The 26,881-nt window shown below is 45.1% G+C and overlaps 1 protein-coding gene across 3 annotated transcripts in view; it reads right to left on the bottom strand.

Annotated features, from left to right (window-relative positions):
- Window positions 1-26,881, bottom strand: part of RPS6KA1 (ribosomal protein S6 kinase A1) — a 67,290-nt gene that overhangs the window by 21,748 nt on the left and 18,661 nt on the right. Inside the window, exons 1-2 of one of the 3 annotated variants that reach the window (XM_077837910.1) lie at window positions 7,446-7,667; window positions 4,377-4,430 (exon numbers count right to left, since the gene is read on the bottom strand). In XM_077837910.1, the coding sequence (XP_077694036.1) occupies window positions 4,377-4,430; window positions 7,446-7,487 (96 nt within the window). In that variant the 5' untranslated portion in view covers window positions 7,488-7,667. Of the gene's footprint in view, window positions 1-1,646; window positions 1,965-4,376; window positions 4,431-7,445; window positions 7,668-26,881 lie in introns of those variants that run through there. The other 2 variants (XM_077837908.1, XM_077837909.1) reach the window with 2 other exon arrangements.

Here is a 26,881-nt window from a genome sequence, read left to right as displayed (position 1 = left end):
AAGAGCAGCAGCAAGGCCAACTTCCCCGACATTCTCCTGCCTGTCTCATCCTTCTTCTGAAGGGATCAAACTAGAGGCAAGAAAGGTATTGTCTCCAAAACTCAGTCCTAAGCTTCTATGCAGAGACTGTCCATCAAATGGTCAACAGAGTTTGTGGGTTTTCCATTGCTGACAGCTGTCCATGAGGGACTCAATCACCAACTCCTTTCCCATGCCAATGAAAAACTAAACTATTCTCTAGGAACAGCTTTCCATCATCAAGCTGGTTTGGACTGAAATGAGCAAGGGGCCCTATGACACTATCTCCCAGTTGCTAAAGCATGGCACCCAAACCACCTGAAAAAGGACCCGGAAACACCAAGTTATTTGGGGAATGTCATGAAAGGTACTGGAGAAAACCTTCAGTCTAGGAGTATAAGCCTCAGCATTAGGACTGAACACACGCTGTTCTGACAAGTCTATTTTGTCAGACTGTAGAGTTTCATTTCCAGCACACTACTTTTGTGGTCAGAGTCACTTTTCTGGACCTCAGCAGTACTATTTGCTGCTCATAATCAAAGGAAAAAGATATAGCCAACAGAGTTCCCATTAACACGAAAGAACAAAGAAATAGTCAGACTTCTGGACAGCTTAATGACCCAGTTCAACAACAAGGAAGCAGTATTAATGTTAGGCTCAACTGTAGAATAGAGAAACAAAACTGGAGTTTCATGAAAACAGTAAGGAGAAAAAAATATTGACACTGATTGGGTTAGGTTAAGTTTACTACCAAGTTATATTGTCTGCCTAGTAGATCAATTTTAAATGAATATTTCCTTTACACACAGGCATTTATGCTCCTCTATATTCCTTCATTAAAACTGAGGGACTCTCTATGGTAGGAACATATCCATGTACACCCAATAGCTGCTGTTCCAAGTCCTTCCAAAGGAGGTACAGTACAATTGTGCGAATGATCTTAACTTCAGTATATCTAGCCAACAATAAGCCCCAACTTGTTTAGTTCTAGATGGGTTTTCACCGCTATAGTTGTCTCTCAAGGCTGTCAGGCAGGGAAAGATTTGCATAGAGAGCCTGGCAACTAAAGCAGCTCAGTGAATATACGAACTCGGGGAAAAATTGACATTTGCAAGGAGACCGAAATTGATCACATTTCGAGATGAAGCTTCAGAGATCAGCTAACAGCTCCCCTATAAAAAGGGGTGTTTTTAAAATGTTTTTGCCTGTCTAGTCCATTAAACCTACAAAACTACTGCAAGGCAGACAACATCATGACTGTTTAGAGCGTTAGTCAGAAGATCAGATTCCATAACTTGGTCAGTTGCAAGCCAGACAAGCAGAGGGTATAATAAGCAAGTCACAACACTGGCCAGGAACAATCGCAGCAGCCAGACGAGAATAAGTGCATTATCACCGCACTGATCAGTAGCATTAACCGGCTTTATACCTGGGTGAAGGAACTTTCCTTCTGCAATGCTATTAAGCCAAAGTTACCCTGCAGGAAAGGAAAGAGGGAAGACCCAGAAGGCTGCATCCACAAATTGCAGCGACTGTTAACCCAACCAACACCAGTCCAGTTGAAGTGAGCAGTTACAAACACAAGCTGAAGCCACAGCATCCTCCAGCAAGCTAGCTGCAGTACTAACCGAGCTGGAGAGCTGGCCTGGGGCAGGCAGTTGCAGGCTGCAGGGTTTTGCTCGGTGTTTCCTGTGCCACAGTGTGAGAAAGGCACAGATGCGAGGAAGCTTGGGGTCCCTCTCCATGGTCCATCCCGTTCAGCATGACACATCCCCAGTTACCAGGGGCTTTAGGGGAGCATGGCAGGCTGCTGGAATACACACTGCTTCATGGAGGACTTGAGACAGGCTTCAGGTTTTAGAGTCACAGGCTGGAGGAGCTGCAGGTGGTTAAAGCCCCACTGGCAGATGCGCAGTGAAGGCAGCGGTCTCCGACTCTCACAGCTAAGCAGGTTAACACTCCCACTCCCCAGCCGAAGCACTTGTAGCTGGTTTTTACACCTCTCAGCTTCTTGCTCAGATCTGACTCCTCTCTATTCAGAGAAGACTCACGCTCTCTGCTGGACCCTGCGGGGTCTACTCTAGGTAGTCTGAGTTTATGTGGGAATTCCCACAAAGGGGGAATATTTTGAGGCGTTCTTTACATTTTGAACAAGAGATAAAAGCCCCACATTAAGAAGAGCCTGTACAGTGATAACAATACTGCCTACAAGATCTGCAAATGCATCTTTGCCCCTCTGACTGGGCATGGAGAAGAGGATTTAGTATCCATCCTGGGGGTTACTCCCCTTATATAACCACACTGAATTCAGTGATAAATTTGGTCCGTAGATTTCCACACATACAACTCTTGCACAGCCAAGAGAAGGATGCCTTCTATCAAAGGGGAGGCGGCTTTGCCTAATCCCTTCCCGGAATCCTATCCATGATATTTAGAAGGCACCTCTGAAGATTATAAGTAAGCAACTAGCCATGGTTCTGCAGAGGCCAGGGCTCAAGGAGCTGCAAACAGGGACAGAACAGAGGTTAAAAGAATGTTGTGGCAGACAGAGTAGCCCTTTCGTCCCATCATTGTCCCAATTTACTTACAGGATGGGAGCGATTGTTCGGATTTAAAAAAAAAATACAAAAAACCATACCAGCCTCCTTTCATAGATACTAAGGTCAGAAGGGACTATTATGATCATCTAGTCTGACCTCCTGCACAACGCAGGCCACAGAATCTCACCCACCCACTCCTGCGAAAAACCTCACCTATGTCTGAGCTTCAAGGAGCAGAGACTCCTCCAGCAAGTGACCCATGCCCCATGCTACAGAGCAAGGCGAAAAACCTCCAGGGCCTCTTCCAATCTGCCCTGGAGGAAAATTCCTTCCCGACCCCAAATATGGCGATCAGCTAAACCCTGAGCATATGGGCAAGATTCACCAGCCAGATACTACAGAAAATTCTTTCCTGGGTAATTCAGATCCCACCCCATCTAACATTCCCACTCCCTCTTCTCCATGTTCCCTTTTCATAGCCCCGCATGCTGGGCTAAGTGGGCATGTTGCTCCCCAAGTGAGCATAGAGTTATTCCCTCAAGTTATGTTTCTCTGTTCCAAGCTATTTTTTTTTTTTTTTTGCTTTAAAACTAGCCTAGCTTTCAAGAAGACATGAGCCTGTCTCCGTTCACTTCTGGAAATACCCCAAGGCTCTGGAGGTGTTTGGAGTTGGGATTTTAGTCTGAGTCTATGACCACTTCTGACCTTTCTCCTCCTCACCACGCACACACCACGCTCTTTGGTAACCGATAATGAAAGGAGGAAATGACTGTTATTTATGTTGCATTAACACCAGTCAGGGATGAGGGCCCCATTGTGCCACACACCATACAATTGAGTTAGACCAAGACGGGCTTTGCTCCGAAGACACAACAGGTAGAGAAGTCAGGGGTCCGGGACAGCAGGTTCAGTAGGAAAGATCCCGAGCAACGGGCCATAGCAAATCCTTGCTACAGTCCAGATGCTGTCAGTTGTCACTGGAAAGAGTAAAGTCTAGGTGCCTGATTCTGATTTACACTACTTTATTCAGCCAGGGCCCCAGTGTGAGCGGCAATCAAGGCCAGAGTTTGCACTCAACATCTGTAAAACGAAGTTAATGACACTGACCTCCTTCGTAAAGAGCTCTGAGGTCTACTAGATCTATGAGTTAGGTAATTATAAAGAAAGAGTGTCAAGAATGACTAAGGGTTGCATTGGGTCAATTATTTCTGGTGGACACAGAAGCTATCGCTTTGCTCAAGAACTGAATGTGAACAGTTACTGCTAAACTGTTAGCATGGATACAAATGCAGTCCTCTTCCCTCCCAGGGCAGCAAGCTTATTGGAGAATAGTACATTACGCAGAGGCAGAGATGGGCAGAGTGCCTTAACAACCACACAAAATGGTGCCTTCTGCCCCAAAGACAATGTAAGAGCACATCAGTTGATGACTACAACATGGGGTGGGCTGGGGGAGGGTGAAGTCATGATCACAAGGTCACATGAGCGAGTGACTCATGTCTGTCGCCTTCCATATCAGCAACTCTATCATTTGGCCAAAAAACATGTGCCATAAAAGACTTTTCAGAGAGGGACTTGTGCACGTTGCTAACACCTGGTTGTATGTCCGATTTTGCTGAAGTTCACAAGTACAGTTCAGACAGTGTTAAAGGTGTGCAAAGCCAGCACAGGCATCAGAGGAAGAGAATGATTCACAACTCAAATATGAGCTCAAATCCTATACTGTAATAAACAGTCAGAGAATCTCATCATACGATAAAGTGTGAATGAAAAAACACAAGTCTCTTCAAGCCGTGTGTTTGCAACGGGCTCTCTTACCTTATCTGCTGAGTCTACAACGTCTTTCTCTATCCAAGATATGTCCGATTTTGCCTGTGGAACAGCAAATGAGTGTCAGCACAAAGGGTCTGTGATGCTCAGTTAACATTTTCCTCATGCATTTATTTAATAGAAGCAGGCAAGCTATTTACAAAGTCACAAGATAGTGCTCCCAGTAACATTCCTCCCAAGAGGCAATTCAGAGCTGTGTTGGTACTCCAGGAAAGAAGGGTACAGTAGGTTTAAGAGTTCTTTACAGACTCCTTTGCATAGCAGGTGGGAGAGGGGCGTGAGAACGTCAGAAGCGAATCCTGCATACCTCCCAAGGTCACAGGATCACTGCGGCTATGGAGAAAGAAAATTAAGCTCCTAGGTCTTCACAGGACGACTGGCCTCTTTAAAGGAAAATGGGACCAGCCTCACCCATGCCATAGTTAGTCCCCCCGCTTAGGCTGGGGGACAGCTAATTATGGCACAGGTGGGGCTGGTTCTGCTTTCCCTTAAAGGGGCCGGTTGCCCAGGGCCAAATGCTGCTCTCAGTCACACCTGGTGTAACTCCACAGCAGCTCTCTGCTTTGGTAGAGTTACACTCATGGACATTCAGAAGAACAGCAGAAATTGGGACCTGTACTCTTGCTCAGCTCTTACCAGCTGAGAAATGGATTCTCATCTGAGTGGGAATCAGTGCTCTTAAACCAGCTAGTAGGAATACAAACAAGTGCATCACATCTTGCAGGAAGAGAGTAGGTCTGGCCCTGGGCTCATGGTCTGTTTCCAGACCAGCTATTAGATCTCATCTCAAAGGGCGACGTGAGAAGCACTCATCCAATTGCCTTTTAACCTGATGCTGATCCAGTTCTAGGCAGCCTTCTTTTGTTGAGAGATAGAGTAACTGTTTGAGGAAGGTTTAACCATGCCCTGGTTCAAAAGCTGTTCCTTCTGCTTTGCCCCCACAGAAACACTGGCAGACAGATTTCAGACAAGAAGGTTACATTTGAAGAGCCTGAGTTTTGGAAGGTTAGAGATCAGATCCCAAATCCTGTTGTATCTCCAAGAGGTTAACTCATGTACATATAGATTCATTATCACAGCTGGGTGCTTTTTCAGCCAGCTTTGAGAGGATGAGCTGAAGTTTAAATAAAAATTAAAAAAAATCCCCCAGATGTGATGCATTTCCCTCCATGGGGCTTAATGCGCAAGTTGCAGAGTAGGGGTGGAGCCTCCTGTAGCAATGCCACATAATATGTTTTTTAAAGAAAGACACTCGAATGCTACTTCTGCTTTCTCTTGATGCGGTTAGGTAGTGTCACAGGGTGGGGTGTGGGAGCTTGTGGGCCAGCATTTTGGATAATCGGAGCTACAGTTTCAAGCTCCTCTGACCACAGGTCGAAAGGAGAAACCTCCCCAACTCTGCACCCATAAACAGGATTACTGTCCAAAAAATCTGAAGTAAGTAATAGCTGTGAAGGGAAAATGAGAAAAAAAAAAAAAAAAGCCTTGGGAGAGCATCACGAAAAAGAGATCCTTAACATTTTTAATAAGGGAGACATTTGAAGCCTGGGAAGAAGCTGAATACAGGGTGCGGGGGCCTTGTTTTCACCTCTTCTCCCACGTGACCCCATTACTACAGCTGCTTGGCACAGCAGCAGGAAGGCTGAGCTCCCTAGCTCCTCCTGCCACCCGTGCCGTTGCAGCCACGCTGTTTTCCACACACTAGCGCTCACTGAGCTGGCACAAGTAGATCTCCTTGAAGTGGGATTTACACGTCCAGCCTGAAGTGCAGATGTACCCGTAGCGAAGAGACCGACTGGTCCAGCCTCTGCCATGATGGCGCAAATTCTGTGCCCCGGCCAAGAGTTGCCATTCACAGCTGAAGAAAAACAATCGCCACCAGAGCCTTTCACTAACTTCCAGCAGGTGCTTCAAAACCTCACACAGACAAACATTGCCCCCCATTTACAAATAAGGAAAGATGCAGAGGTTAAAGTCACACACGTCAGTGATGGAACAGTTCTTTTACAACTCTTCTCCCGATACCCTATCCTTTGCTCTGACCACTTTCCTTAAGCAGTGTGTTAATTGGGTGCACTTTTTTTTAAACCAAGTCTCCCTTAGTAGAGTGGAGCCCCTGCAAACTATGCACACTAGCTCACATAAGCAGCAGGTTGCATTATCATGGGACTGCAGTGGAATTAAGGTTGCCAACCCTCCAGGATTGTCCTGAAGTCTCCAGGAATTAAAGATTATGTCAAGTGATGAGATCTCCAGGAATAGGTCCAACCAAAATTGGCAACCCGAGGCAGAATATTTTGCTGCCCTCTGCAAATTCAGGAGAAGTCATTTACAGAGATCCCCTGTGTGAGTGGGAGATTAGCATTTGCTGCTACTCCCACAATACTCCTCTTCACCCCAGTCAGGTTTGAAACCAGGAAGTTACTGCAAGTCTGAGAGGAGAAGACTGAGTTTCTTTTGAACTGAAACATCTTAGAGCTGCTTTAGTACTAAGCAGATCACTTAGTCAAGCCTAAAACCGTTTGTACTGCAAGGGTCTCAGGATATAATTTGTCGTCTCTTCCCACAATACCAGTTCAAAATGCACTCTCCTGACTCCTCTCTCTCTCCCCTTCTTTATATAAAGAGCTTTAGAAACAAAAGTGGCAAAAGACCACGTGTGTGTCTGATAACCTTGGTAGCTGATATATTTGAGTCTGAATGTTGGAAACAGGCGGTGAGAACTAGATGCTATTTCGTGTTATGTTTTCTGCATCCTGCTTTCATGCATCAAGGACCATAATCTGAGGGATCTTTTTGTTCCACCGTTGCTTCAATCATGCTCATGTTCCAAGCCACTCCCAAACTCTGCCAGTACAGAGAAGAGAGTCCTCAGGAGAGGACGCCATGGCCTTTATCATCAGAAAGGCCCTTTCAAAAGAGAATACATAATACAGTAAATTAAATGCAGCCTGGCCGGCTCTAGAGTCTTGCAAGTCTCTGACTTCCGCCTTTGATCCTGTGAAATAGAAAACACGATACTGAACACAGAACGGATAAAGAGACCACGGCACTTGCCTCCTGGATCCTTGGTTTGGTGCGAAAGAGCAGCCTCAGCATCTCCAAAGCTCCAGATGGCTACTCTCCCATAGTTTGCAAGGGAGCTTCTGATCTAGCGCTCTCCCCAGCACGGACACCAGCATAAGAACCCCCAGTAGTAGCTATGTCACTTGGATGTATTTTGGGAGTTTCAGCACAAAAGGAAACTGTGGTTTTCTATGGGGAAATTACAGTAAGTGCTCACTGCACAACACCAGCAGCCAAATGAAAGCACTAGTCAAGGCACATGACCCCTTATGGGATGCTGATTTGTGAAGCCCAATTCAGAGAATCCAAATGATGTGCTGCCCATGTGCATGCAGGTCTAATTTACACAGTGGATTGTATCTCCATTGGACAGGGCGAGGGTGTGACAGCATTCAGGATACCTGTGACTGAATCACCTATTTACACCCCCCGCCCCCAGCGAGAAGGAGGCTTGCCTGTGGTAGCTGGGTGTCAGCCTGTCAGCCACTCAAGCACTCCCCTCCGGGCTCTGTCAGCCTGTCTTTGCCTGGCAGGTGAACAAAAGGAGTACCTCAGTCCCCGAGTCCCCTTGAAGCATTTGCCTGTGATACCCAGCCCCCAACGCTGGCTACTCACAGGAATCTCAGATCCTCTGCCCTCAAAGGAGCTGGCTACCCCAGTTTACCACTCCTGTGTAAGGCACAGCGCTTGTTAGCACTTACAATAAAACAAAAAGAAGGTTTACGAAAGAATAGAGACTTCACTAGAAACCAGAGAGTAACAGAAACAAAATGGTTACAATACAAAACAAAATCATAATACTAGGGCGGATAAGCGATTAAAAATATTAATCATGATTAATCGCACTGTTAATAAAAAAATACCATTTCTTTAAATATTTTTGGATATTAAAAAATAACTGCATTCAAAAATAAAACAATGTAAAACTTTAGAGCCTACAAGTCCACTCAGTCCTACTTCAGCCAGTTGTTCAGACAAACAAGTTTGTTTACATTTGCAGGAAATAATGCTGCCCATTTCTTGTTTACAATGTCACCTGACAGTGAGAACAGGCGTTCGCATGGCCTGGATGTAGCCGGCGTTGCAAGATATTTACATGCCAGATGTGCTAAAGATTCATATGTCCCTTCATGCTTCAACCACCATTCCAGGGGACATGCATCCATGCGGACGATGGGTTTTGCTCGATAACAGTCGGGAGCAGAGCAGACCAACGCATGTTCGTTTTCATTATCTGAGTCAGATGCCACTAGCAGAAGGTTGATTTTCTTTTTTTGGTGGTTTGGGTTCTGTAGTTTCCGCATCAGAGTGTTGCTCTTTTAAGACTTCTGAAAGCATGCTCCACACCTCATCCCTCTCAGATTTTGGAAGTCACTTCAGATTCTTAAGCCTTGGGTCGAGTGCTGTAGCTATTTTTAGAAGTCTCTCAGTGGTGCCTTCTTTGCGTTTTGTCAAATCTGCTGTGAAAGTGTTCTTAAAATGAACATGTGCTGGGTCATCATCCGAGACTGCTAAAACATGGAATATACGGCAGAATGCAGGTAAAACAGAGCAGGGGACACACAGTTCTTCCCCCAAGGAGTTTGGTCACAAATTTAATTAACACATTTTTTTAAACAAGAGTCATCAGCATGGAAGCATGTCCTCTGGAAGGGTGGCCGAAGCATGAAGGGGCATACGAATGTTTAGCATATCTGGCATGTAAATACCTTACAACGCCAGCTACAAAAGTGCCATGCGAACGCCATTTCTCACTTTCTGGTGACATTGTAAATAAGAAGAGGGCAGAATTCTCTCCTGTAATTGTAAACAAACTTATTTGTCTTAACAATTGGCTGAACAAGAAGTAGGACTGAGTGGACTTGTAGGCTCTAAAGTTTTACATTGTTTTGGTTTTGTGTGCAGTTATGTAACAAAACAAAATCTACATTTGTAAGTTGCACTTTCACAACAAAGAGATTGCACTACAGTGTTTGTCTGAGGTGAATTGAAAAATACTATTTCTTTTGTTTATCATTTTTACAGTGCAAATATTTGTAATCAAATATACACTTTGATTTCAATTACAACTCAGAAAACAATATATATGAAAATGTAGAAAAGCATCCAAAATATTTAATACATTTCAATTAGTATTCGCATTTTTAAACAATAGATTAAAACTACAATTAATCATGATTAACTTTTTTTTTAAAATCGCGATTAATTTTTTTGAGTTAATCGCGTGAGTTAACTGCGAATAATCGATAGTCCTATATAATAGACAAACTAGGGCCTACACTTTATTAATAGTTGCCTTTCTTATCTAATAAAGTAGGTTTTCCTCCCCAAAGTTCAGTCTGTTGCGTTGCTGGCTGGCCTCACATGAACCAGGATCCACTCTTTCATGAAACACCTCCCGCTCCAGAAGATGTCTCCTCACTGAATGGATCCAGAGGGGATCTCTCTACTCTCTCATATACTGAACCAGGCTTGTGTCTTTATTCACAGATCACACAATCCCCTGTCTGCTATAATGTTTCTTTTACCTCCAAGTGGTTTTGGTTGTTTGCCGTTGTCTTTGATGGTTTTCCATTGACTCTTCTGGAATAGGGCAAGGGTAGACAGTTGAACCTTGAATTATGTCACCGGCTGACCAGGAAAGAGTGACAATTCCCTCCCACCTTAATGGGCTTATCACTGAGACATGTGATTCCCTAGTGCCTAACTTTTACTCTAAGACCATAAAGCATAATTTTCAATATAGTTACATTATTCCTTAAATATTACCCATACACACATCTCACAAGGATTATGAGTATTGATAAGTTACAAGATTTCAGTAGAGACCTCACAGGCTACCCCTCATGGATAAATACAGTGAAAGCGGTGCATTAGGTGTACTGAGTTTGTCAGGTCTGGGACAGGAATTGCCTGTAAAGAACAGGAAACCCTTTGCCCATTGGCACCAATGCGCCTCCATCAGAGCGGGAGAGGTTATTTTTCTGAACATAGTATAGTACTTTGAAAGGAACAAGAGTTGCAGGCGGTCCACACCTCTCAAGATCGGGCCCTTTGGGCTCCCGTAAGTGGATCTGTTAAGAGGTGAGTGTGAAGTTTTTCCAGTCACAGAAGGCATTTTCACAATCCTGCAGATCTCTCCTCACACGTTTATGGGCCAAATTACACACTATGATATTGCAGGTTGTGGGAGGGATAGCTCAGTGGTTTGAGCATTGACCTGCTAAAACCAGGGTTGTGAGTTCAATCCTTGAGGGGGCCATTTAGGGAACTGGGGCAAAAATTGGGGATTGGTCCTGCTTTGAGCAGGGGGTTGGACTAGATGACCTCCTGAGGTCCCTTCCAACCCTGATATTCTATGATTCTATGAGGTTATTATGGATCATATGCATTCACTAATATTGATCACATCCAGGCTTGCTCAAATTCACTGCAAAGAATGGTGACCACTTGTGCATGACTTGTGTCACATGCTCACTTCTAGCTCCCAAGTGTGGAGCCTTCTGTATTTCAGATGTGCAAAAACACTGACAGGAGACTATCTGGGGTAGAAAGTTACACAGTAGTTTTGCTAATATCAGTGCAATGTATCTCACAAATGATACCATCAGCAGCCCTGTGGCTTGCTCATGCCACACTCCGATAAACAAAACTTTGTAAGGCAGAGCTCTCTTGGGGGGGCGGGGGGGGATCGGTTCCATTTAGCCATCTTTCCAAAAGCAGACAGCACCGGCTTGACTTCTAGTGAGGTACACCCAACTCCATGGTGGTTAAGCCACCTAGCAATATCATTCCTTATATAACAATTCACCTAGCACCAAGAACAAATCGGACTCGGGCCAAAGTCCAAGTCTGAGCACCCAAATCTCACACCAGTGGGAAAGGCAGCTCTTGAGGGGTTACTGTGATGGCCCGGAGGTAGAGGATGGGTACCCGGTTTGAAGATTGTTTCATCAAACCTCTTCAAGTCAGTTTTCTACCTTGTGCATTAGTTATTAATCCCCTTCACACACAAGGCTAGCAAGTGGGCAGTTTGCTTCTCCCTTCCACCAAGGCAGCAGAGAGGTTGCTGGCATCTCAATTCAAGGACAATTACATGCATTATTTCTCCTTGCTAACAGACAGAGGAGACAAGCATGGCTGCCCTTCTCCCTTTTCTTGTAAATGGCAGTTTCTGAATTTTTGACAGGGATTTCAATATTTGCACTAGCAGGAAACAAGCCTATTTGTGCAAAACCTAATGACTAGAATCGTCTTAGCAGAGTCAGAAATATTAACTATGATCAAGCGTTTCTGTCCAGATAGAACTGGTAGCAAGAGAGGACAAGAGTTGCCTGAAAGTGCAACATGCAATTTCCCACTGCTTTAATTTAATTAAATAATGGGAGTCTGTTTTTAAGTGAAGGCAGATGTTAATTACCACCAACATTTAGCAATTCAAGTCTAATTCTACAAGTACTATTTAAGGCACATCAAACTGCAAGACTGAAGTTAGAACACGCGGCACAGAACCATCCATAACTACTATGGGAACCTTCTGCTATTGCCCTCACCCCAGCCCAGGAGTAGTAAAGACGACAGTCCACAGCACACAGTTTAAAGTTACTGCAAATTAGATTTCGTCAGCTGATCATGATTCTAACGTCAGCTCTGTAAATTGTTGGAAAAAAAAAAAAAGAGGCACCATGCTTGCTCTAATTTTAATCAGAATAACTGGAACTGCCTTTGTCTGCTGTTGAGATCTGCTCACACATCCTGTAGAGTGCTGGCAACAGAGCATCAGTTACAGCAAGAGAGTGAGGAAGGATCAGAGTTTCATAAACAGGAAACTGATAGTGTGAAAAGCTGCTGTTTGAAGAGAGACAGCGGCTGTCATTTCAGCATGCTCTTAAAGTGGGATTCTTGCCCCTTACCCAAGAAGCCACATTTCAGCAGTGGGTTATGCCACAAGCCAGACAATGTGCAACTGAAGGTTTGCGGTAGTTGTTGGGAAAAGGAATCATACCATGTGCAGTCTGGGCACTGAGTGTAGACAGTGTCTTTATTTGGGGACTGCAGTTTTTAAGAAGAGCCCTAGATGTTCAACGTTTTCACTAGGAGCAACAGGAACTCAAGTGCATTCAGGCCTTGCACTCTGGAGCATCTCTGGCACTAGGAAGGAGTTTGAAGCAGTTTCCAGTAAGAGTATAGAATTATGCTCATGTGATCTACTTCAGATCAGTAGGTGGCAAGAGGAAGTGACCAGAAAGCAATGCTTCCTAAAGAGTTGTTTTAAATAAAGCTGAGGTTGACTGGTCTTCTAATAAACCTTTGCATGTTTTCTACAGGAAAGAACAAGTATGCTACTGTGAAGATACAGGGGCAGACCAACCCATGTTTTACTCCTCTTAGCCCCAAATAGCAATTTTAGAGCATGATTCCACACTTAAGATAGATAAAACATGTGTCTGTTATAGCCTGCATGTGATTTGTGGGAACAGTTTCAATTTATGATCAAGGGAATTAAAAAAAAAAAAAATTAAGAGTGGAAGATGTCCATGTACACTGATCAACTGACCCCCAGTCTGCAGGATCAGGCTAGAGAATTATCAGAAGAGAACTGGACTAAAGGAAGAGAATTTTTGCAACAAGGGGTGTTAGCTCTTGATAGAGAAACCATTAGTGAGGTAAGAGGAAGTAGCAATCCTAAGTACTGCCCACAGCAACAGCAGATTTTACGTTTTTGAAATTTGGGGAACAGGGAAGAGAGTTCAAAGTAAGGTCAGTAGTAGAGCCATGGAAATCGCAGGCAGGCACCATGAGACTAAACCTGCACAGAACTCTGCCACACCAGCCCTGGGCCGCCTAGCAGAAGGGCGCTCTATAGGAGAGGCAAGGAGTCTGCTTAATCCTGGTTTTCATTAATGCCCTCCACAGAGGGAGGAATTAGGGCATTAATTCACTGCTGGGCTGGGCTGTCCATACAGCCTGAGACCCACAGTCACAGAAACCCTATTGTGGACAAGGCAATTGTTTTCACACATTAGCTGGCCAAGGTAAGTCCTATGCTCCCCTCTAGTGTTTACCTGAATCTGTTAACGCTGTAGTTTTCACACAACTTCTTCGTCCACACTAGAATTTTGCCATGTGTTGTCACATGATTAAAAACTACACCTCTTTTTCTCCTAGTGTGGATCACCCCAAGTGGGGGAGACTCTTCCTGCCTCACATAGTGGGCAGTTATGAGATTGCTTAAACAGAAATACTCTCTTAAAGAGCCAGTTTCTGAAATAAAACACAGTAGAAGCTAAGAACAAACAAATGAAGTCATCTAGGCAGAAAAACTCTCCCATATTCTTTATGGATGGGAAGAAAAAGAATTCAGGTGCACAGAATGTCAAAAAGAAAGTCCAGCTGAATACAAAAGTAGATTACAAAAAGAAAAGGAGTACTTGTGGCACTTCTGAGCTGTAGCTCACGAAAGCTTGTGCTCAAATAAATTTGTTAGTCTCTAAGGTGCCACAAGTACTCCTTTTCTTTTTGCGGATACAGACAAACACAGCTGCTACTCTGAAAAGTAGATTAGAACTTCTTATTGTGAAGGGAAAAGAAATGACTCAACATGCATGTGTTTGATCACTACAGATCTATACCTATAGAACACCCCGTCTACAAAGCTCAAAAGGTTCTACCTATTCCCTAGAGGGTATTTATAAAAGCCTGCAGTATCTGGATTTGCCACTCAAATGTTATCCTAATCTGTATGCTATACAATTAACAACCTCCGTCAGAACACCATCTTCACCGCCATGGACGTCACTCACACCAACGTCTCTCGTAATGACAGCATTGCTGCCTACCTCAAATATTTACAAGACAATGGGCAACTCTCAGATATCCACCTCAAACACAAATCGCCAAACTCATTAATTTCATCCTCACCCATAATGATTTTATAGTCAACAAACATGTTGTCAAAATCATGGGAACAGCTTTGGGTACTAAGATGGCTCCCCGATATGCCAACTTCTTCATGGGCCCCCTTGAACATAAGAATGGCCATACTGGGTCAGACCAATGGTCCATCTAGCCCTGTGTCCTGTCTTCCGACAGTGGCCAATTCCAGGTGCTTCAGAGGGAATGAACAGAACAGAGAATCATCAAGTGATCCATCCCCTGTCGCCCACTCTCAGCTTCTGGCAAACAGGCTAGGGACACCATCCCTGCCCAGCCTGGCTAATATCCATCAATGGACCTGTCCTCCATTAATTTTTCTAGTTCTTTTTTGAACCCTGTTCTAGTCTTGGCCTTCACAACATCCTCTGGCAAAGAGTTCCACAGGTTGACTGTGCATTGTTTGAAGAAATATTTCCTTTTGTTTGTTTTAAACCTGCTGTCTATTAATTTTATTTGATGACCCCTAGCTCTTGTGTGTTATGAGAAGGAGTGAATAACACTTTCTTATTTACTTTCTCCACACCAGTCATGATTTTAGGGACCTCTATCACAGCCCTCTCAGAAGAATTTCTGGACAAATGGACCATTAAATCAATGATATACCCGAGGTACATCAATGATATTTCCATCCTCTGGACAGATGGTTTAAACTCCCTCAAAGATTTCCACTACAACTTCATCAGCCACCACCCGTTCATTAAAAACTCTCTGGAACACTCCCACACTAGCATCAACTTCCTGGACGCCATGACCATCATCACCAATTGAACCATAGAGACAACCATATACAAGAAGCACATGGATCACCACACCTACCTTTATAGGTCCAGTAACCACCCCAAACACACCAAGAAATCTGGTATCTACAGTTAGGCACTCAGATACCACAGAATACACTCAGAGGAGAAAGTTAGGGATAGACACCTTAGCACACTTTAAAACTGCCTTCACCAAACAAAGACACTTCACTAGAGAAGTAGATCGCATCATGGAATAGGCCACCCAAATAGCCCAAGAGATACAGAAATAACCCCCACTCCAACGGCACACCTCTAGTTGTTACCTACTACCCCACATTGGAATCCATATGGGGTATCAAACAACTACAACCCATATTTGATGGGGACCCCATCCTGAAAGAAGTCTTTCCTGAGCCTCCATTTCTGGCCTTCAAACAACCCCCCAACTTCGTCATTGGAAGCAAGCTCCCCACAGACCAGGCCCCACCAACTCAAAGTGGCACCAGACCCTGCCAGAACAGATGCAAAACCTGCAAACATATCTCCACTGCTACCATGATCAACACCCCCCCACAGCACACCTTTCAAGATCCATGGATCCTACACATGCCTATCATAACACGTGGTGTACCTCATCCAGTGCACTAAATGCCCCCAACAACAATTATGTGCCTGAAACCACACAAATCACTAAACTCTGGAATGAACTCACACTGGAAAATGATGAAAAACAAAAACACCCTATCACCTCTAGGGGAACACTTTCCACAAAGCGATCCCTTTATATCTGACCTAGCAGTCCTCCTCATCAAAGGAAACCTGCTCAACACTTTCAAAAAAGAGGAGCCTGGGAGCTTAAATTTATTGCTCTGCTACACACTAACAATCACAGACTGAACATAAATCAGAGACACTGGATTTATGGCTTTTATTACAACAATCTCTAACTTACCAACCCGGTCGTTTTCTCCTATGACTGCAGAGGTTCTTAATGAGCCACTCTACCTTGAATGGTCCCTAACAATACGTGCTAACTAGTTACACTAAACTATCTGTTCCGCCTTACATTTTGCTGTGGCTTGGGAGAACCTTTCCCAGATCTAAAGAGCAGCTCTGTGTAATTCGAAAGCTTGTCTCTCTCACCAACAGAAGTTGGTCCAATAAAAAAGATATTCGCTCACCCACCATGTCTCTCTAATATGGTTTCAACATCACAGCCTGTTCTAATTTAAGTTCTTGCTACATCTCCATCCCCTTGAATAACCAGGGATGCAGCACTCCAGAGGTTCTTTAAACCAGAGTGTACAGTTCCAGCAGGCGCACACCTCCATGAGCCAGAACAAGCTCCTGGGGCCGGGGAGGGTGTTGCATGCATGCGGGGGTGGTTTTGAAGATATAACTAGCATACAATGTCAATAAACTGTGTGTATAAGGAGCAGTGCTGAAGACATTGGCAACCAGAACTTCCTGACAGATGGATAATAAAGAAGGGGTGGATTCTTTGGGATTAGCTCAGGTAAAGCACTAATGTTTGCAAGTACAATAGGGAAGGATTTGTTTACAGTGGGAATGTTACTGCTACAGATTGGTCACCTTCCATCTCACTTGGCCTCTCTCCCCCACTCCCACTTTTTTCTTTTTTTAAGAGTAGGAATAGTTTGATGACCGAATTAGAAGAAAAATAGGCATGAATCTTATAGCAAAGTCCGCATGCAAAAGCAAGAAGCTCTCTTTCCTTAAGGGCGGGGGGGGGGGGGGGGACACATTTCAATCTCATTTACATCAACAGAGCCAATGAATGAGAGTTCATTTACTCTGGATTTATACCAGGTCAGAATCTGGTTTACGGTCATCTTTCCGCAAGTTTTTAGTAATACAGGCTTCTTAGGCTATTCCTTCATGGCAAATAAGTTATTTGACAATTTTATAGTAATTAAAATGCGACGTGCCTGCGATCTGTATGGAAACCTGACATTGGGTCAAAAGCATCCCGGTTGCCATTCCATTGAATTCAGTTGAACTGTAGCGGTGATGAACTTGGCATCCCAGAAAAGGATAAAGGTACTCTATGGTTGTACTATTACAAAAAAATTGTGTTATTTTGCTAGAGGCTGGAAGCAGCAATGATTAGATGGAAATAGCCCTGTTCTACACAGTCCGTGTCAAAAGTATGCCCTGAAGTTTCTGCTTGAAGTCAGTATGCCAAGTTAATCCCCTGGTAACATCACAGAACTCAGTGGAATTGTGCACCAGAGGTCCTTTTGGCTCAGCATGTTAGGGCTTTCAGGCAGTGTTCCTCATGGAAGTATTTCTTCCCACAAACAAAAAAAAGGCTCTGGCATTAATAGCAAAAATTAAAGAGGAAACCAGACTTCACTCCCCTGGAAGGACTTTTCTGCCAGTGCAGTTCGAATGACCTTCTGCCAGAGCAGCTAGAATGACCTCTCTGATCAGGGCTGCAAGTGAAGCCTAGGAAAGCAGGCCAATTTCAGCCCTTGTGCCTGGTGCTGGGGCAGTCTCTTCCCCACTGAGCTGGTTTGCCAGTGGAAAGTTGGCTATTTTTGTGACTGAGAAAATGCCCAATCTCTCAGTACATGAAAGGCTGATTGTACTTTCTGAAAGTTCGCTCCCTTCCTGTGACAGTTCTAAGTCCAGAGGCTACAAACCGATGCCAATAGCCTCTTTAGCAACAGGCAGAGAAGTCCTTGCAGGGGAAGACAGTCTGAAGTCGGCATTGGGATGGAACGGACAGATACTAATATTAGCAGTTATAGGGACAAATACACACCTGGTTTCACCGACTTACACGCTACTGAAGCCAACTGAGGGACACCCACCCCCACGAGGCAAGACCCTAATGTTACACAGGCCAATATCAATCGTTCACTCCAGCAGGCGGCACTCTTAAAGTAGATTTAAAGTAACAGAAATGTTTCTTCATCTGATAAACAAACCAGCCAAGAGGACCCATTTTATGATGGGCTCAGAGCTAGATTCAGCATCTTTGAAAATAGTTTTCTTAAATCCCCTCTTCAGCAAATCAGGACTGCCTAAGTAACAGCTTTAGTCAGAGGCTAAAGGGAACAGGATATAGCCCAGCTTGACATCACAGGACAGAATTTCCAGGTCAAGCCAAGTTTCTTACACATTTAGAACAGCCCTTCTGGCCTGGCCAGATGCACCACGTGGCTACCACAGCAAGAATACCAGAATGTCCAGTTTTAACAGAGGACATTACCTCTAGATACTGATCTAGGAACTCATGGATAATGGGAATCTGGTGTCACTTGGAAACATAATCACGATACAGAATTAGCAAGGATCTTTCTATTTGAGTCAAGGACACATGGACTAGATAAAGCAGCTTATTTTATTGCCAGGCCTTGGTTCCTCAGAAAGCAAGAAGAGTTTGGCATTTGAGCCTGCAAATTTCTAGTGACTCTCCATCCTTTCAAGGCACTAAAAGCCACACCTGTCTGAGATCAGCTGACAGCGGAGTTCTGTCTGAAGATACATGCTCAGACAAAGATTCTTTGTAAATTGTGTGTTAACAGCTCACTTGTGCTACACCAGACTGTCTCCAGAGCAGTAAACAGAGCAGCAGCCATGCTAAGCCGGGCTTTGCATCTAGTGAAATGATGTACCACAGTGGAAAGTATCCCACAACACCTTTCACGTAAGAGTCTGGATGCAGAAGTACCTAGTGTGCAACTTTTAAAGAACAAGAAATCTCTAGAGAAAGTGCAAAGGAAACTGCTGGTCTTGTCTGACATTTCTGAAAATTCTATTAAAGGCAAGAAGGTAGGGATGTCTCCAGTTTTACCCCCAAATAAAACGCACAGCAACCTTCGATGCTTGATAAAGCAAATCTAGTTCTTGTAGTTGAGAAACATTAAGAAATTCTTAAAAACCTGTACATCAATGCTATGCTCACTCTAGACATTACGTAGCTCTTGTTATTTTTACACTCTCGGTAGAGGAACGATAGACTCCTTTTCACTGCCTAAGAGAATCTAACAGTAGTTCCACAAATAGAGCTGATACTTGTTTGCAATATTACGTGAAGTGCCTCTGGAATTGCTGTGGGATGTGGAATGTATTTGCCATCATGAGGATGTGGGAATTCCATACTCCTCCCACACCAACACAGAAGACACGTTTCCTTGTAGGACGCTCAAGGCCTCTGTAGTCCCGACAAAGCTTTTTTTTTTTTTTTTTTTTTAAAATGGGTTACATTTTTTGGTGGTGGGGGGGTACAAAGCAACAGCCATGCAGTGGCAGCCTTCCTCCCCCCACCAGTCTGCAGTTTGGAAAGCTACCACAGCAGGTGTATGAATAAATCATGGCAGGAAATTAAGCAAGGAAGCATTGTTTCCATCACTTCAGATAATGGCATCTTACAATACAAATTACTGTTTTTTGGATTCTGTGAATCCTTAAAGCTGAGCTATCTGATAGCAGAGCTGTACTAAGAGCAGACAAGTTGGCACACACTTGCCTGGCTGTGACATGACAGAATGTCATTTCCTTCCATGCCTGTAAAAGCCATGCTGTGAAACCAAACTGATACCAGGAGGGATCACCACTGCTTAGAGACTAGAGCTAGATATGTTCACCTGGGCTGGGTGCTTAGTCTAGGATACTATGCAGGACTTTGGGTGGGGATAGGAGAAGAAAAGGTGGCTCTCTGTATGCTCTACACCTGTGATCTTTGAATAGTGATAGGGGCTGGTGTTTTGCCCTGTTCACCAAGAATGGTGTCGTTTCCATTTGAGAGTTTCGGACCAACTCCCCTCCCTTCTCCCTGCCAGTGTGAAGGGAACTGGGACTTGCTTTCCAGCACTTTATTTGCACAGCAAACTCTACCCGTTGCGTCCAAGAGGGTGACACTTTTCTGTACATTCAGCAGTGATGTTGTAGAGGGTTGGATTGAGCTGCTGGAGGCCCAGCATATTCATTCAGCCCCCCCCGCTGTTCAACACAGAGCAGCAAAGAAAGCCCTTCTGGTGCGACGACATGAACGTTACAGAAAGTGAAAGGAGGGAGTAATTAGAAACACATCGAAAATATGCAGTAACTGGGTCAACCTGTGCTAAACCATTTCAGCTGATGCATCACTTCTCTCCTCACCCCAGTGAATCACTGACACTACTAGATCACAAAGCCTCTTTAACAGAGTCCTTTTATGTGCCTCTAACTGCTGATTTCTATTCCTGACTCCAAGTCCAAAGCTATAGCGCTGTCATTTCCAGTGGAGAACTGCAGAGGAACCAGCCAGAGGCTCGAGCTGGTAGGAAGAGCCACCAGAGCAAGGACTGCTGCACTGGGAGGAGGGGGTGAATTAAGGCCCTGCTCGTGCCCTCCATCCCTCCAGAACCACCCCCAGACCCAGAACTGTGCAGGGGAAAAGCCACCCAAACAGAGAGCACCAGAAGCCAAAGTTCTCCCCCGCCAGCCTTGGGGAAAGGATAAAGGAGGGAACAAGTAGGAGACTCCAGCCGGCCATTGCAGACATGGCTGGCCTACGCAGGGAATTCGAACATGCAGAGAACTTCCTACAGTTCTGACTGGACTCTCTGCTATGTGTTGACTGGCTGCTTGCGCCAACCCGCTCCCTCCCTCCGTCTGTTCATCCTTGCCTCATGCCACACCTACCCCACCTTACTCTCTTCTCCTTGGCCCTGCCCCTCACCTCTTCTCTGTTCTTTCCATTTAGCTGATCTCCTCCTAACTAAATGCCCTGCTCCCCACCCTCCAAAGTAAGGGAATTAACATGGTTGCCAATATCCTCACATTGTTCACTCTGCTTGGGTGTGTTATACCCCTTCCCCCACCTTGTGTGTTTAGACTGTACCATTGGGCAGGGACTGCTACTCAAATAGCACCTTTTACAACGGAGCCTCATTCATGGTTGGTCCTTAACACCACCATAATTAACATGACTGATTAATAAGTTATGCGACAGCGCTCTCTTCAGAAACAGCTCCTGCTACAGAGTGGGAATCCTTCTCCATGAGACACAGCTGCAGCGAGCAGAAGTTTTGGTGAGGCCAATTTAAAATAAACAAAAAACAAAACAAAAAAACCACCACCACTAAACTGACACCTTCTTCATAACAAAATACGCGCCCATCATTCCGCTGGGGAAGGGTATGGATATTGCAACACCTGCCATTAGCATCCAAACCCAGAAGAGTGGCTGAAGGCAGGACCACTCAAATTTCAATGGCAAGTTTGTACGCCAGTTTGAGCTAGACCCATACAAGCAAAGATTTCATGGTCCTGCTGAAGAAAACCCTTTTGCCTTTGAGTATCATTATGAGAAGAGGCAGGGGGTTGTTATTTTTTAAATCCTAATAAGTTGACAGTGTGGTCTCCAATGCTCATGCTGCAGAAAGGCTAATGGATTTTACTAGAAAAAAAGAGAAGGAAGTGGCTAGCCACCTTTCTAAGCCAGATAGCCTTTGATAAACAACTTCAGAGCCATCCCATACTAGTGTAGCAAGAAGAGCTATTAATACAAAGTTCAAGATTGTTTGAACACCACCCTGTTTACACAGCACAAGCAGTTCCAACCTGGCATTTCCTTCCGTGCTGCTCCACTGCAGTGAACCCTCAGAAGAGCCACCATTGTCTGTGCCGTATTTATCTGCGTCGCCTTTGACAGCCAGCAGCAAAGTGAGGAAAAAAGGGATTCTGCAGTTTCACCTGAAGCTATAGAAGAATTTTACTGCTTCTGTAAAATTACTTTTAGCCCCCACATAAAGTTGACACTTGTAAAGCTGTTAAAAAAAACCAACAACCCACAAACTTCACTGAGATCGTTAATCTCTACATGGGGGAAAACCTTGGCTTTAAGTTTAAACCAGCCTTAAAGCTAAATTACCTTCTGTCAAATTAAGCATGCAGGGCTCAAAGCTCAGATTTTAGATCTGTTAAACATTATAAACTCTCTCTAGCTTCCCAAAATAATGAATTACGAAGTCCTAGCGTCATGAGGTCTGCAGTTCTCGGCGTTCCAGGACTCGGAACTGCCATTTGTCTCACGCACCTTACCAGTGCTTTGCACCATGGTGGTGAAGAATCACAGATGTAGAACAGTTAGGGATACTCTATGCTGGCAGCGCTTTAACGGGCCTTGTGTGGTCACGGCGCAGCACTGGGAGAGCGCTCTCCCAGCACTCTCAAAAAGCCCACCTCAACAAGGGGCGTAGCTCCCAGCGCTGGGGCACTCTTTACACTGGTGCTTTACAGCGCTGCAACTTGCTGCGCTCAAGGGGGTGTTTTTTCACACCCCTTAGCGAGAAAGTGGCAGCGCTGTTAATTGCCAGTGTAGACAAGCCCTTAGAATAAAGAACGGTATTATCCCTAAAGATAATCCCTTCTGCTTGGAACATTCCCCAGCCCTTCACTCCCTGCTATAGATGAAGTAACAGAACACATCTCCTCACATGGAGGGAGGGGGAGGATGGGAGTAGCAGCTTATTTAGCCCTGCTGGGAGAAATGCAGGCAGAGTTTTTGTCTGGTTTTGTTGTGTTTCCTTCCTAGTCTGAATGCTACTATAAATTACTCTCTAGGATCACAGTCAGTTCCCCTTTGAAATTGCGATCCCAGTCTGTCCTCAAAGCCAGAGCAGTGCCAGCAAAGTTTATCAGGTCAAGAGAACGCAGAAGATGAAGGGCTGAAAGGAGGGGCCTTGCTTTATAGCTCTCTTCTGAGTCTTGCTATGAAGGGAGACAGAGAGAGATGGATGGCTTCTGTGCTGAAACATAGCGCAGGTTTGCGCCAGTGGATAGCTATCAGATAAAGGGAATTTCTTTGGAACACAAAGAGCCAGAGGTGGTTTTTATTTGAATTCATAATTAAAAAGGGGAGCGGTTTCAGAATCAGCAATGCCAAGCTAGTTCTGCAAGCAAAATTGCTACAAACACAAGCCTCGCTGGCTGCTGCTAACGTCACTGCATTCCTCATGTGCAAGTCCTGTAAACTGACCCCTATTCAATTATTCATTAAAGTCTGCAGCTCATCTGAGGCCAGCCTTCTCGAGCAGGGATTTTTTTTTTTTTTTAATAGCTTTGAGAAACTTCCCATTAAGCAGAGGCCGATCCTTTCAGAGGATGACAGCAAGAGCGCTGGCAGGAATACAGCCAGGCGCCTGTCAGGCACTACAGTTACATTAAATTTAAGACCACTGGATTACATGGCTGACAAGTAGGGAACAGCCAGTTTAAACAGCAGGCTTTAACTGTGACAGGCTGAAAAAGCAGTGACTAATTAAGAGTCAGGGCACCAATCAGCTCTTGGGCTGGAGTGGCGGGGGCAGATTTCCCGGTAGCAGTGCAGTCAAGGAGATGAGTGTCAGTAAACTACTCCAGTACAGATTACACCCACCCACAGCAGATGCCTTCTGCAGTTCACTCATGTTGGCCCATCTTTGAGCAACTTTTGCCATCCGTCTGCTCTCCATGCCCCAGATCAGCAGCAGACCTTTGCAATTCTTAGAGAAAGCTGCTGCAGCTGTGTCAACAGATTGGGCCTCTGCTTCACGGGGGAGCCTTTAGATTTATTTATTTTTAAAGCCCTCATTTTCAGAGGCCAAGACCAGAGCAGCTATCCAATCTTGGCAAGGATCACACTGCTGGGCATTCCTTGTCAGCAGGATTTATGCTTAGACTGAATTAAAAACCACTTACAATGACAGCATGTTCAGTAGACAAGACTGGGCTTCACTGGCTCAGGTACAGCAGGCCCCTGCCACCTGGGCACCTCTGTATTAGAGATACAGGCCACACCTGTGTTTTTGCCTGATCTTTCAAGTCATGGCCGCCTTGGTGAATTGAGTACCAGTCTGGATTAGGCAGCTGATCCTTTACTCTGATGACTAGAAACAGGTGTTTTCTTAATACTCTTAACCTGTATTTTGAAGGAACCTGGCCTAGTCCAACTACAGACCAGTTTTCAGGGGCAACCCCATTTGATGTTCCTGCCATGCAACCACTCTGCATGAGAGGCCGGCCATCTCCAGATAGATGGGCAGCACCAAGCTTGGATTCAGGAGACAAGTGACCATAAAGGGATAGGTGGAGCAGGCTGATTTAAGAAGCATCCTTGGCACTGGTTCAGATGCGCCGTCATGGGGCCCAGTGCATGAAGATGTACCCAGGCTGTAATGGAGACGACTGTTAACATAGGCAGCTCCTTGATTCGCGATCAGAGGCTACAAGAGGAACCCCCTTCTGGTTGACCTTGCAGAGCATCAAGCTTGTCCCAGGAGAGACTAGTGCCTGGGAGAAAGAGGCCCATGCAGCACTTGGTTGCTGGATTCAAAGGGAGACAGCACACAGCTCATGGTCAGGATCTCTCTGTCTTTTGTCTGCATCAGCCAGTCACCCAGGTGTGGGTGCACAAAGAGACAGCATTGTTTATAGCATTAGAGACAACCCCCTTTGCCAGGAGCTGTGAAACTCATTCGATCAGATGGGGCATCACAGCTACCAAATGGCTTGTAGTTTATAAGTTGAAAGAGTTACTGGGACACAGTTTAGAGAGGTCTACGCCATAAAGACCAACTGAAACCTCACCCGTAACAGCAGCCTGTCACCCCTGCCCCATGTCCTTCTAACATAGGCGAGTGTCTAGGAGTTACTGAAACTTACGGGCCAAACCCTACCTTGAGATATAGCTACGCAGTCCCTCTGACATCAGTGGGGCATCTTGTGCCACAGGCATAAGTGAGGGCAGGGAGTGTCCACAGGACCTCGTCATTTCCATTCCCCTGCATTTCCACCTTGTTCTCCCTCTCATCTATGGGTCTAATCTCGCATCTCTTTCTGCTCCACTGAGACTAGTAAGTGAGCCAGAGCAGCATTCCCTGTGTTCTCTCCCCTCCTCTTTAGGCAACTCCCTGTTCCCTCCCTTGAGTAAACCAACTTGCATTCCTGGTCCCTGCAGGGTGGACTGCAGCCTGTGCTCCACCAGACAGCTCGCCTGGACCACCCAGACAACAGGAATTGAGCCCAGCCCTTCTCACTTATTAGATTGGGGAAAGAGGGTCATAATCATCCATCTGAATCTCATTTCAAGGAGCTACAGAGCAGAGCTGGATAGTACCAAGCACAAAGGTTTACACTTGAAATAAAGCCTCTGACTACGCTGGCTTTATCACAAGAGATGCTGCTTCTCCAGAAACCTGGGGTGAACTGATTTTGCTGCAAGGGACGATGCGTTTAGTTAAATGCCTCCTTTATAACGTAAGTCACTCAACTTGGTGCATCCGGCCCCAAATGGCACTCCACCGCTCAGGGCTGGCCAGCACGAGGTGGCAGTGGTGATGCAGATAAATTAGAAAGCTTTGTGGTATCAGAGAAAAAAGATTTGTGGGGGTGCTGCAATTGTAGACAGAGAATGAATGGGACCTGCAGCTGGGAAAGGGAACACGTAGGCCGAGAGCAGTAACGGTCTTACTGGGCTTATAAGCGGATGGCATTCCCACCCTGCTCTGAACACACACACACTGGTCCAAACACAGCTCTTTCCTGCGGCTTGGTTTTATGAAGGTGGTAAGACAAAGTTCCGCCTAAGCTTTCCCCAGAAATTTTCCCTGCAGGATACCGCTGCCTTCGACAGCCCTTTTTAATGACTCCTACAACGCTGCATCTCTGTGCCAGGTCCACTTCTTCCACCCCACTGCATGCCACCTACTGCTCATTACATCCACTGCTTAAAACAATCCAAGAACAAGATTCAGCTCAAGCACGGAATGAGGTGTGCATACCACAGGAGTGTGGAGGCAGGAACCTAGGCACTTCCAAAGGTCTCTTTTATGGTGTTGAACTAGAACCCCGAGAGGTGTTTACTCATTCACTTCCCGCCTCGTTTTCATGAGGAGCTATCATTATAACCCCGGGATATGCAGATCACCGGCTCAGTTGTAATTCCAGCAGTGGGTATTAGTTTTACTGTCACAGAAGAAGAGTGGGCACAACTTCAGCACTGTAAATCAGCTCTGTTCATTGTGAAATGATTTCACTGATTGGGTCTTGTCGTTAACAGCAAGGCATTATGCATTAATTCTTTAAGAGTATGCAACCTGCCCTTAAGGTGAGCTAGTTAATCAGCGTTTTAATGTATATTCCATCAAAGAAGTTCCATTTTTCCTGTTGAATTTGTTACTTTCTATTCCTGTTAATCAGCTGTGGAATCAGCAGCCGAGCAAGGCAGCTCATTTCTCTGCTCTTTAGATTTTGGAACAGTCAGTTTAGCTGAGAAGTAACAGGATTTACGACCCACGAGGCTAATGCAGACACTGCCAGTCAGTCTAATCCAGTGGCTCTCAACCTTTCCAGACTCCTGTACCCCTTTCAGGAGTCTGATTTGTCTTGTGTATCCCCAAGTTTCACCTCACTTAAAAACTACTTGCTTACAAAATCACACATAAAAATACAGAAGTGTCATACCCACACGATTACCGAAAAATTGCTGACTCTCTCATTCTGTCTGTATGAAATTTCAGTTTACGCTCACTTTGTTAGTGCTTTTTACATAGCCTGTTGTAAAACTAGGCAAATCTCTAGACGAGTTGATGTCCCCCTGGAAGACCCCTGCGTACCGCAAGGGGTACACGTCCCCCTGGTCTATTTAATAAGCCAATAGGGCCCCCAAACCAGCACAACTTTTCTGAGCAAGTTCCTAAGTTCCCTTCTGACATCACAGATGGCTTCTATGCAAGGCAGCCAGTGAGTCATTGTGAG

Source organism: Eretmochelys imbricata, chromosome 19 (assembly GCF_965152235.1).
Source record: "Eretmochelys imbricata isolate rEreImb1 chromosome 19, rEreImb1.hap1, whole genome shotgun sequence".
Lineage (NCBI taxonomy): Eukaryota > Metazoa > Chordata > Testudines > Cheloniidae > Eretmochelys > Eretmochelys imbricata.
Note: the sequence above shows the minus strand (reverse complement) of the source record. Positions and strands in the feature narration are given on the sequence as shown.